This window comes from Falco cherrug, chromosome 2 (assembly GCF_023634085.1).
Source record: "Falco cherrug isolate bFalChe1 chromosome 2, bFalChe1.pri, whole genome shotgun sequence".
In the NCBI taxonomy this organism is placed as follows: domain Eukaryota; kingdom Metazoa; phylum Chordata; class Aves; order Falconiformes; family Falconidae; genus Falco; species Falco cherrug.
In genome coordinates, this window is record NC_073698.1 from 25,135,237 (window position 1) to 25,147,661 (window position 12,425).

General features: G+C 34.8%; 1 protein-coding gene across 4 annotated transcripts in view; it reads left to right on the forward strand.

The window, feature by feature from the left end:
* The window catches only part of PDS5B (PDS5 cohesin associated factor B), a 115,099-nt gene that overhangs the window by 50,163 nt on the left and 52,511 nt on the right, over positions 1–12,425 (forward strand). For all 4 annotated transcript variants that reach the window (XM_055701974.1, XM_055701976.1, XM_055701975.1 and 1 more), the window contains exons 9-14: positions 471–586; positions 2,384–2,478; positions 4,680–4,825; positions 5,741–5,892; positions 7,507–7,620; positions 8,935–9,016. In XM_055701974.1, the coding sequence (XP_055557949.1) occupies positions 471–586; positions 2,384–2,478; positions 4,680–4,825; positions 5,741–5,892; positions 7,507–7,620; positions 8,935–9,016 (705 nt within the window). The remainder of the gene's footprint in view (positions 1–470; positions 587–2,383; positions 2,479–4,679; positions 4,826–5,740; positions 5,893–7,506; positions 7,621–8,934; positions 9,017–12,425) is intronic.

Consider the following 12,425-nt stretch of genomic DNA (forward strand, 5'->3'; position numbering starts at 1 on the left):
TTAACTAAATGTTTGCACATAAAGGTTTACAGTTCTCTAGAATATTGCTTAATTACAAACAAATGTAGAATGAGTTTTGTGGATTTTGCGTTGTATTTGAATTTATGTATGTTTGTATAGGCACATATCAGATTTCCTGACAGGATCAGTAATCTGTAAACGAGGGTTAAAGATGTATGTTTCTTGTGTTTTTCACTAGGCTTTGTTCACATTGATTTTTGTCTCTAAGTGTTTTTTTGTTTCTACTGCCTTTATTATTTTGTCTTCTCCCAATAATAGCGAGGGTTTTTTTTCTTGAGATATACACATTTGTGTACAAGAAAAATCTGTTAAGCTGTATGATGATATTTCTAGAGGTGTGTAAGTATACTAGTGTAGAAGCTGTACAAAACAGACCTGTTTTTCTGAGGTTTGCGGGGTTTGTTTTATTTTTTAATTTAAAAAAAATAATAAATATGTTCATTTTCCAGAGCAATGATAATGAAGAACGCCTGCAAGTTGTAAAACTTCTAGCAAAAATGTTTGGGGCAAAGGATTCAGAGCTGGCATCTCAAAACAAACCACTTTGGCAGTGCTACCTGGGGAGGTATGTGCTGGTTTACTTCCCTTCCTGGGAGGGGAAAAACATTCAATGAAGTATAATTCAACTCTTTTTTTTTTTTTTTAAAGTGACACAGCTGAGCACGAGTTCCCTCTTGCTGCTTTATCTGAAATCCAACAGATAATGTTAAAGTGATTATTATATACACATCATCTGTATCTGTGATTCTGCAGAATGAACAATTATAAATAATCTTTTAGTTCTTTTTTTTTTGCAACAATCTTTGTGGCCATTGTCAAGAAAAAGGAATAGTTTATTTTAATATAAAAAAGTTTATTTTAATTTGAAAAATAGTGAATTTATTTTTTAAAAAGAAATTTTAATTTCTTCACAAATGAAACTATTCAATGATGGAATAATCCTAAAACAACATCAAATGACATTTGTAGCATCAGGTGATAATAGAACCGGTTTTGAGGCTTTTATTTACAGTATTTGTGTACTGGTTAAAATTTTTTTTTAATGGTAGGAGTGCATTAAAAGAGGTATGCAGTATTTACAATGCTGCAAACACTTAGTCTTTTGGTTTTGAAAAGTTTTGCCAGTTTGAGATAGAAAATATAGTGGGAGCTTATAGTCAGGAGAAAATTAAGTATGGATACTATGATGAAAATGTTTTTTACTTGAGTAAATGAGGACAAACTCTATAAAATATTATAAATGCAGTAGTTTATAACTGGTTTTGATATGATTGAATGCATGATTGAATTTTGATATGAATGAAGTCCTGAAATAAATGCTGCTTTTAAAAGTACAGGGAATTTAACTGAGGGAAGGTCTTTTGCTTGGAAGTATATAACTATTTAAAACATTGCATCTCATAAAAAAATACTAGATGTAATTGGGCCCAAAGGAAAATGCTTCATTGTCTTATAATGTGAAGCAGTGTGAATACATGCAATCTGTTTTTCATAATTACTGTTTTCAACTAGTTATGAATCACATACGTGTATTTACTTTTTTCAGGGATTTTAACTAAGCTGTAATAGCTGTGTTATGAAAGGAACCATTCTTAAAATCTCTTGATTTTGAAAACATAGCTGGTGTTCATTAAAAGTTATTCCTTAAAACCTCTTTTGTTTGATAAAGAATCATTTACACAGCAATAATGTCCTAGAATTTGATTTTTAATTTGTTTAAATCAGAGCATTTTGAGGATAGCTTGAAAATGCATTTAATTTTTCAAAATAATTGTGTGTAAATCATTACATCCATATTTTTATTTTAAAATTACTTAAAACTAAACACAAGAAAATACTAGTTTTCAAGCATCAAACCTAATTCAGTCTTTTGAAAGGAAATATTATGGAAGCTGAAGTGATCCATCTCAAGAAATTTTTACTAGGCTAGATGCCCATCTGCTTGCTGTTTGTCATACAGTTTAAAGAGGGGACTAATACCACAGACTTACAAAACTTTCAGTTGCTGATACATGCTTCGTGGTTAATTATGTGGAGCATTACAGGAAAGATAGTTAAAATACTGTCAGACATCTTTCTAATGAATAGTTGTTGTCTGCCTGGGGGATTTTCTTGTGTATCAGGTGAGGATATTTCCCTTCGTGTTCAGAATGTGAATTAATAAATGAATGCAGGAACTTTTTCTTAAGCTAAACACAGTCTACTTAGTACTGTGAAATCAGAGATGTTTTATGCATGTTACTGTGCATGGGAGGCATAAAAATGTTTTTGGAGGTATTTGAGATTGTGTCGAAATAAACTAATTACTGTGGTAGAAGTGATGGGGTTTTTTGTTGTAATGCATTGTCTTGTTTCTAAATAGGTTTAATGATATCCACGTACCTATTCGTCTTGAATGTGTGAAATTTGCAAGTCACTGCCTTATGAACCATCCCGACCTAGCAAAAGACTTAACAGGTATCAGAGTTATTATAATGCTAAAATACAATTTTATGTCTCCTGGAAAAGTCGGGAAGGTTAGTTGTAATCCCGAGTAACATTGTCAGTTGTTGTGGAGGACATAATTGGGGTTGGGGTTCTAAGTCACAGAGTCCCTGCTTTCAGTGCTGCTAGGGGTTGTACATAAAGAATGCATTAGCCAAAGAAGTCACCCTCTTACAGTAGTTGCATTCCCAACTGCTGTTGAAATGAAGCACCATAGGATCAGGCAAAGGCCGCCTGGCTAAACTAATGGTCATGGCATTTGTTAATTAGGGTGCAGTTCCACAAAGCTGAAACGTGTGTTACACAGCCACTGTCTGAAACATGACAACAGTCCTTGTGACTGACTACAGTCGTTAGTTCCTGTTCCTTCAGATCAAACAAAGCCTGTAATTGAAGACCTCTGTAGGAAGAAGGCCATGGCATAAATAGAAGCGTTTAGTATTCCTTGCTCCTGATGTCTTAATGAAAAAAGTGTAAATAGAATTGGTTGGTTGGGGTTTTTTTCCCCTCATAGTCTATATGTGGAGATTGTATCCCACTGATCAGTAAACTCCTACTTGTAATTTTTGGAGGTTATATCTTTGTCTATTTGCTCTAAGGAGGGAATTTAAAGAGCTGTTAAGTGCATGGGATTGGTGGCCTGCTTCCTGAGTGTTTGTCAAGTTAGTTACAAATACAGGCAAGGTAGAGTTGTCCCATAGTTACTGGCATTGTTAAGCCAGCTTTATTTAAAAAAAAAAAAAAAAAAATAGTAGTAAGCTTCTGGACCTTTCCTTGATGGAATGGTAAAGATATTTCCTTTTCAATTATCAGAATTGTATTTTCAAGGATTTTTTTTTTTTTCATTGCAGAAAGACTTTGTGCCCCCTCTAATGGTATCCTCTGGGAAATGTAATTTTGCTTGCCCCTCCTCTGTCTCCCCACAGCACTCATCAAAGTCAAATTATTGAAAAATTTCCCTGACTCACTGGTGTTTGACATCAGAACTGTTCTGTGCAGTGGCGTTGTTCTTCATTTGTTTTAGTTTACTATGTGATCCTGTGGAACAAAAGTTTTTAAAAAATGTCTTATTTGGATTTTCAATTTCATAATGTCCATAAGTGCAAAGCTTTATTTCTTGATGTGCTCTTTTAACACTTGTGCTGGTTACTAGAAATGTTAATGGCCAGTATTTCAGATGAGACTTGAAAATTTTCACTGGTTATTGAACAGTAATGAGAACAGCGTTCAAAGTAAACTTTCAGTGTTTCTTAATGTTATCAATGCTTCACTGATCTATGCTGTGTACAGTGATCTTAACTTTTGTGTGTGTTTTCCTACCCATTTGTGTTTCTAAATTAACCTAAAATACGTACTTCTAAAAAAAATAATACGGACTTTGCCATTGTATTTGTCATATTTCTAAAATGACAATAGTAGCTAACATGTTTGACACAAGCAGGAATCTTAAAATTTTGATTATGTAAGATCATTGAGGCTACCAAATGAGCAGCAATGGGCCAAAATAGTCTAGGAAGAATTGTTTTAAGATTAATAAACTAGCATGTGTCTGAATAACCATTGTAGCCTGGGCAAAGAGCATGCTTTCGAAGTATGTCTCTTGATTTGTCCCTGCTTACAATGGTTGTGTGGTGCTCACTGTGGAGTGTTTCTGAAGTATGTGAACTAGATTCCTTGTGGATAATAACAGAAATTATGGCCAGGAGCGCAACTAATGTGCTCCAGCAGCCACAGAACATGGAGTCTGCGGGAATAGAGTAGCCTCTAGCCTGAGGTAAGACTTGAAAATATATACATTTTAAACTTAGCAGGTTCTCAGCACTGTCCGTTCTAATCTACAGATGCAATTCTGTTTGGCTATGGTAGTTGCTAATGTAGACATAGCCTAACTGTTGTAAGAAATAATAGAAATAAAAATGTAAACCCATAACTCTTTATTTCCATTTTCTTATTTCTTATAAGACCAGAAATACAAATATTTGATACTCTAGGCAAATATCAAGTTCTACTGATTGATTACTTTTCAGTTAAAGAATACTATTTGTTTCTTACTGTTAATGCTCAAAACAGTAGAGAATCATGCTTTCTGCCTCTGTCATTTGGGTATGTCTAGGGAAAGAAAAGTAGCTGAAGTTGTATACTTACAATGAAATAATAATTTTGTTTTTTTCCAGAGTATCTTAAAGTAAGGTCACATGACCCTGAAGAGGCCATAAGGCATGATGTTATAGTATCCATAGTTACTGCTGCTAAAAAAGATCTTTTGCTTGTCAATGATCACCTGCTTAATTTTGTCAGAGAACGAACACTGGACAAGCGGGTAAGATGTAATTAGTACTAATAATGGCTGTGAGTTGTATTTCTAGACTTTGATTCGGCTTTTTGAAAAGCAGTGCTTCTAAAAAATGCTGAACTATAATTTTAAAATGATGAATGAAACCCAATATAATGCAAAACATTTTGAAGCTGTCTATTTAATGAGGCATCTTTTGCCCCTGACTGAAATAGCACATTTTTCATTGTGCTATATTTCTAAGATACTATGCTTAGGGTAAACCCCCCAAAAAAGGCTGAAGCACAACAGTGTTGTTCCAGTTGTCTCGTTCTAATAAAATATCTAAGTAAAATGAGACCCTCATAAAACTAACATTTTAAAGAGATTTTGCAAGCAGGTTTCGTGATGTAGATTACTGATGAAAAGTGTTCCACCATCAGATGTAGCTAGTTTTATCTGCTTTTAATTAGGTCATTGGACAACTACAAATCAGTGTAGTAGCTTTCAAATTTTAATAGTCTTTAAATTTAGTTCAGCTATGTTTCATTACTTGGCAAAATTTATGAGGTTTGCTGCTTATGTTAAAGTGCGGTAAACAAGGTTGTTGATTGCAAATGTTTTAAAATTAACACTATCACCTAACTTTTTTTCATTTGGTGACATGCTTTCCCCTGTTGCAGCCATAATACAATCACAAATATTCAGTATAGACTGTGAGAAAGGTTGTTGGCTTAAATTTGTAAGAATTCTAAATTCAAGAGGCATACTTGCATTGTTGTTACTGATGGTGAAAGGTTTAGCTTAATAGATATGATGCAATATATGTCCTAATGAGAAAGTGTTGAACATAGAAATCGATTTAACTTTTCTGTAAATAAATAGTGTAGACTATGAAATTCTAAAGTCTTTCCAGTTTTGAGTTTTCAACTGCTAAACTGGGTACTATTACTTTTTCTGAAGTGGAGAGTGAGGAAGGAAGCTATGATGGGACTCGCACAGATATACAAGAAATACTCATTACAATCAGAAGCAGGAAAAGAAGCTGCAAAACAGATATCATGGATCAAAGATAAACTTCTGCACATATATTATCAAAACAGTATTGATGACCGGTAAGTCAGTCATGAAAGCTGGGTGATTCTGTGAATAAGTGTGGTAAGTTACTATGCAGATGTTTTGGGGTTTTTTATTTGTGCTTAAATACAGACAAGAAGGAGACTTGATAATCCTGTATTTTGTGATCCAGTATGTAATTTTATAACACTGCAGCCAAATGTTGTCCTGTGTTTCCTCTACTTTTTTTTTTGCCAAAAATTATTCTAATGGGTGAGATAGGTCAGAATGTTTCAAAATTTTAGCTGTACTTCACTGCTTCAATAAAGGAGGCTTTTGTTTATATTCCAGTACCTGGCTAATTTTTATGTTAAAATTCAGTAACTAAAATTGCTGTAACAATCTTGCTTTAGGTTTGCATGTTGTGCCTGTATGCTTTAAAGATCTAGTACAGGTAATGACAATGGTTAAGGCATCTCACTCTTCTGTACTATAATAGCCGTGAATTAGAGCCTTGTCCTGGGTTTGTCGTGAAAGCAGTGCCTCTGTCATACCAGCTATAGTATTGTATATGATTGTTTGTATTGAGAAATAGATAGTTGCTGATGAGGAACTAGTTTGGGAACTAGTTCAGCTTGACTAATCAAGGGTGTCTTGGTGGCTTTGGATATGAGCCTTTGGCCTTATCAGATACAAGTGGCATTGCAAACTCCCACAAGTATTTTCAAAAACTCGTGGCTTCAAAGGTTCATCTTCAAAACAAGCAATTATTTTGTGGTACCATGGAAGTAGACAGAACTGTTTGGATCTTAAGATCAAATCTTGCCTGCTCATGTTTTTCTTTAACTTCAGGATCTTTTTAAACTGGCTGGGTTTGGGGTTTGACCACAGGTAACTTATTATTTTTTTACCTATTTACTCCATTCTGTTAATGTTGACCTCAATTTGCAAAAGTCTTGGGACTTCGTTGCAACGTAGGCTTAGTTTTCCTTTTGGTTTTTCTTCTCGGTCTTTCCTAGGTAACTGGCAGACCCCAAACCACTCTCTTCCCCTGTTTCCAAATAAGGAGCTTCAGTGTTATAGCAGAAGCTTTTAATAATTCCCTTGTGAATGTACCCACTTTATTTTTTTTTTTTTTTTTTTCAGAAGCAAAAGAAATGGGATAAACTCAGCCCTTGGGGAAGGGGTCAGGGAGGGGTGGAAGGAAGTCAACTTCTTCTGACTAGTACCTCAGTTCTATTTCTGAGCTTCATGATAATGTGTGATACAATCAATGTATTTCTTTTCTTATTTTAGGTCCGTTAATTAGGGTCAATTCATGAATGTACCCTGATACTAACCTGTTTTGAAATTCACTGATAGCATCTCTTTTGGGCTGATAATCAAGAGACATCCTTCTCTTAAAATCCTCTGCTTCCTGTCTAGATTGATACTGTCCTTAAATGTCCTACTGCCAACATTAATGTTACATCTTCCGTAATGATACATTTTTGTTTATTTATGCTGAATTATATTGGAAGATAAGTAACTTGACCTTTAAGTTTTTTAATAAACCCATCTTTATATGCAACAACTGATCTCTGGATTGGTCTAAGAATATTTGAATGAGTGTTTTAGTAATTCAAGACTGCTTTCTTCCGTTACAGTTTGAGTTTCTTAATCCTGTCTTTCAGATTGCTTGTTGAACGCATCTTTGCTCAGTACATGGTCCCTCACAACTTGGAAACAAACGAACGAATGAAATGTTTGTATTATCTTTATGCAACACTGGATTCAAATGCTGTTAAGTATGTGCTGGTTTTGACTTACAAAATTTTTAATGCAGATACGACTGTAAATTAGTTTCAAATTGTTATGAGTAGCCTAAGCCAGTGGATGAAAGTAGTTTACAAACTATCAGAAAATAGACTGTAGCAATAATACCTATTTTTCAAGTGGGATTTTGGAAAACAAAAACACAAACCCAAAACTAATAGGGTGTTGTCTAACAAGGTGTGGTACCTTTTGACCATAAACAGCTAAAAAAAGTAGCGTCAAAGATCTGGAAAAAAGCTTGAGTGCATGTCAGTCCTCTTATTTCTGAAAAGAGATAGCACAGATAGTAGCATTCACTAGCCCTAGATCGTATCTGATGAATTCTCAATTAATAATTCCTTGTTGTAGTAGCTGGGATGACTTCAGAGTGGGAAGGAATTAACTGTTTGTCTTTCCTCCTTCAGTATGCATTTTACTTGTTACGTGCCTTCTCCGGCTTGAAATGGGTACATACACATGAATCTGACTGTTTTTGCTGCTGTAATATTCACGATTTGACTGAATTGAGTTGATTTTACTTTGTTTTTCGTTTAGTAGTACTCAGTCACTTGAAAATGTGGGGGGGAGGGGTTCTTGTGAGGGAGACTAGTAACAAACTAAAATTAAGAGTAGTATATTAATAAACAGTTACTATTCTAGTAATTTTTAGTATAAGCTAAAAAAAAAAATAATTCCAAGTGGATTCCTTTCAGCACTTATTTCAGGCAACAAATAACTTCAGAATTCTACAGTTCTGTGGATTCTAGATTTTTTTTAAATGAAGCTGTGATTTTATTTATATGGCTTATTTTTCTTGGAAAATGATTTTTCAATCGTGTTGAATAGCTCTAATGCATCTCTTACAAGTCTAATCATGTCCACTTTTCACAATTTATTCATCTACTAGCTGCTTTCTGCATGCAAGAAAAACATTGTTTTGATGATAAAAATCTTAAACATCTGCTTTAGCCCGCTGCTTGGAATGTTTTTAGAAGAGTGATTTCAGGCTTGTACAAATGAGTTCTTTATGGGCCAGACATCAGTTACTTCCTACTTTCTTTTAAAGGCAGTTTAGTTAAGCATCTGAAATTAAATGCTTCAAAATCTCACTTTGTTCCACTCTGATATGACTAATTAAAATTTCTGTATCGTGCTACTAGGAAACATTTAGCCTTTGCTCACACAGCAATGAAAGTTCAGGGGATGACCACATTTCTGAGTCTGAAGTTGAAAAAAATGTAAAAGCTCTTATTGGACAGCTGTGTATTTGAATAAATTATTTTGATTTTTTTTAAAATTTTTTTTAGAGCATTGAATGAAATGTGGAAGTGTCAAAATCTGCTGCGACATCAAGTAAAGGATTTAGTTGACCTAATAAAACAACCCAAAGTGAGTTCAGTTTATCTTTATCTCACAGTGAATATGCAGTTTTACTTGATATGATGTGTTTTAATTCCATTTCTTTGAGTATCAAGCTTATTTTTAATGACAGATAGAAAATACTGTTAAAGTTAACTGATACTCTGTTAGACTGCATTTGCAGTAGGAAATGTGTATGCATTTTGTTAGTAAAATTGAAGAGAACGAGGTGTTACAGAAATTTTAGAAGGATTTTGCCAGTCATTTGGTACTAAAATACTGCTCCCAGTGTTTGAATTGCATCTTGCTAGGATTGTTCTGGCTCTTGAAAAAGGGAAAAATCAGCACATTATTTTTTACTGCCAAATCAAGTAGTTGTGAAAAAGTACCTATGCACCCTAAGTTCTTATCTTATGTATGATTAATAACATTCAGTAAATCGCAGTATTTTTACCCTAGCAGGCTACTTGTTTCTCTTCCCTCTTGGAAACTTACTAAAAGTTGTGGTTTTGGAGATACCAGACTACAATTGAGTTTTTGTTTACAGATTTGCTCAGAAGGAAAAAATAAACATTTATTGAGTGTTTGAGATATTATCATAAAATAAAATTCAGATTTATTTTATTTTTATATATGTACATACTCATGTTTGGGTGGGGAAAAGATCATAAGATGAAATTCTGGCTATAATATGGAATGTGATTAGAACTTTAAACTCTTTGCATTAAAGTCATCTGGTTCTTTTTTAAACAGGAATTATATGTAAAGTGTTGCTATGCTCACAGTCGTATATGTGTGTGTGTGATTTTTATTTGCTATGTGTGTATATACTTGTATACCACAGTAAATTTGATAAAGTTTTGTCTGAATTACCCATTTGCTGGAGTTACCTGAACCAGAAAGAGTGGGTAACTGTGTGGTTGGATTACCTGATGTATTTGCTGAGAAATGCTACTGTTTTTCAGACAGAGAGGAGACTTACCAAGTCAAAATTAATCCCTTACTGTTTCAGTCCTGATTGCAGGTGACATTCATAATTTTGATTTAGGGCATTTAAAACATGCTGTAATGTTGTATTAAATGCTAAGTGCCGTAATTGCTGGTACAGTACTTCATTGTGCCTTGGAGACTGGGTTGAAATATTTTTTTATATACTGTTTTATAGTCTTTGGTGTAGTTTAAATACACTTACGCACTTAAAACCCGAGTTAGGTCCTTTATATTTTCTGTATTTAAGTTGAAAGTGAAATTTCAATTTTTGTTTTCAGGGAAATGTAATGAAACTTCTTTTGTCAATTGTACAATATCAATGGATATGGAATTAAATATGTAGGTTTTGATAAATGTCAGCATTTGCATTCAAAACAGTGTATGCTACTGACGCGTTTGCATTTGTCTGTGTGGCTTTCATCCTATTTTTCACTATTGAGTGCTAATCCTCTACACTTAAATGTTACTCTTTTGAGTAAGAGGACTACATGGGAGAACTTAGGAGGCTTGTGATGGAGATGCTGTTCTGGGTAACAATCATTTTGAGTCAGGGAATTTTAATGAATTTAGTTTATTGTCAGTTAACATAGACTTCTAATTATTCTGGTATTGAGAAATAAAAGCAAACAAATAAACACTTAGAGAACAGCCTTTGGCTTCCCTCTGGATGCCTCTCACCACATGCTGTGCTTGGCGCCTTCAGTGAGGCGATGGCAGCACAGGAGGTGGGGTTCAAGGCATGGTGGTTCCTTTCCTTTTGCTGCTCCTTGTTTCTTACTCACTGCTGCAGTGTGGGTTCCTCTGCCAGCCACAGTCCCTTGAGAGTCACACTTTCCCTGGTGTCTTCCTCTTTTAAATATTTTTCTCAGAAGCACAGTGGGCTCCTCTGGTCAAAGTTTTGGTGGTTGGTGGGCTGGTTTGGTGGTTGCAGAGCTAGCTGAAAGCAACTTTGGCTGGCACAGGGCAGCCCTTGACCTCTTCTGCACAGGTCACCCTGGCAGGCCTTGGCTACCCCAGACCCTGCCCATTATGCCCAATGCAAATGCTTGGCTGTTCTTAAGTCTTATTTCTGTGATGCTCCTTGTATGGTTTATTTGGGGTTTTACCCCCAAACTGGTAATTAATTCATATGATTAAATCATTGTGTTTAGGATGAGTGCATTTTCATAACCAAACTGAAGGGACGTACAGTCCAAGACAGTAATAATCTTGAGACAAGTAGCCATTCAGGGCTGTAGAAACTTTGTTTTCTTTCATGAAACAAAACTGAAACGAACTAGTAACCTTTTAGAATTAGAATATGACTTGGTGTCACCATATATACTTTCTCACTTCAGTTTAATTTCTCCACTTAATCATTATAGCTTAATTGTTGATCGATTCTCCTGTAGATGTTATTAGATGTTATCCCTGTAGCAAGCATAGGCATTGTGAGAACTCTGAGATGAGGAGGAACAGGACAAGAAGCAGAGTAGAGAAGTTGCCACAGGGAAGCTTTTGTTAGGTACTAAGGAAAAAAAAAAATTGCAGTAGGGTTTATCAATTAGGGGAACAGGTAGCCCAGAGAGGTTGTGAAGTCTTCATCATTAAAAATGCATCTAGATGAGACCTGGAGCAAAAAGTGATCTAAGTTGGCCCCGCTTTGAGTAGGCAGTTCAACCAGGTGACCTACAGTTGTTGCTTCCAACCTAGATTATTCTGTATAAATCCTTGAACTTTTCCAGTCTGCTGGTTTTTTTCCTCTTAGAAAATCTTTTTGCTGTTTAGTGAGACTCTTCAGGCATTCTCCTTTTTTCCCCCTTCAGGCTCTTCCTGGTGTAAGCACTGTTTAGAAGAGTGAAAACGTTTAAGAACTTTATATTTCTGCCCATCATAATTTCTCCTAATCTGAGACAGAACAGACTTCAAACTTGCCTTTAGGATGAGTTACTTTTCTGAAGAGCAAAAACCATAAATCACAGCTCCTCTTGTTTTCTTTTGCAGCAATGGTATACAGTTAAATAAAATACATAAAATTGCTTGTTCACATGTAGGAAAGTGGGTAACTGCTGGTTTGTCTGTATTAAAATACAAGCTTCATTTGCTGCAGGTGCTTCCATATCATGAATGTAAGATAATGTACTTAAAGTGCCACAGTAGATCTAGAAAAATAAATCTTTCTTGATCATCTTAAATCTGTTGTTATTCGGTGAAGTTATACTACTAGAAGCTAAAAGAATACTTCTAAGTCAGGTTATTTCATGTTTTGCTTGAATGATTTGTAGTTTACTCAACGTAAGGTCTGTTTTAATGGGAACTTTAGCTAATACTCGAAGAGTTAACCAGTATTGGAAGACCAAACCAGTCAGAACTAAAGAAACTTCACAGTACAGTTTTGGTATTTTCCTTATGAGTTGCAAGAGGTGTGAATATGGAGATTCTGTATCTGCTGACATCATTATTTGAAAGC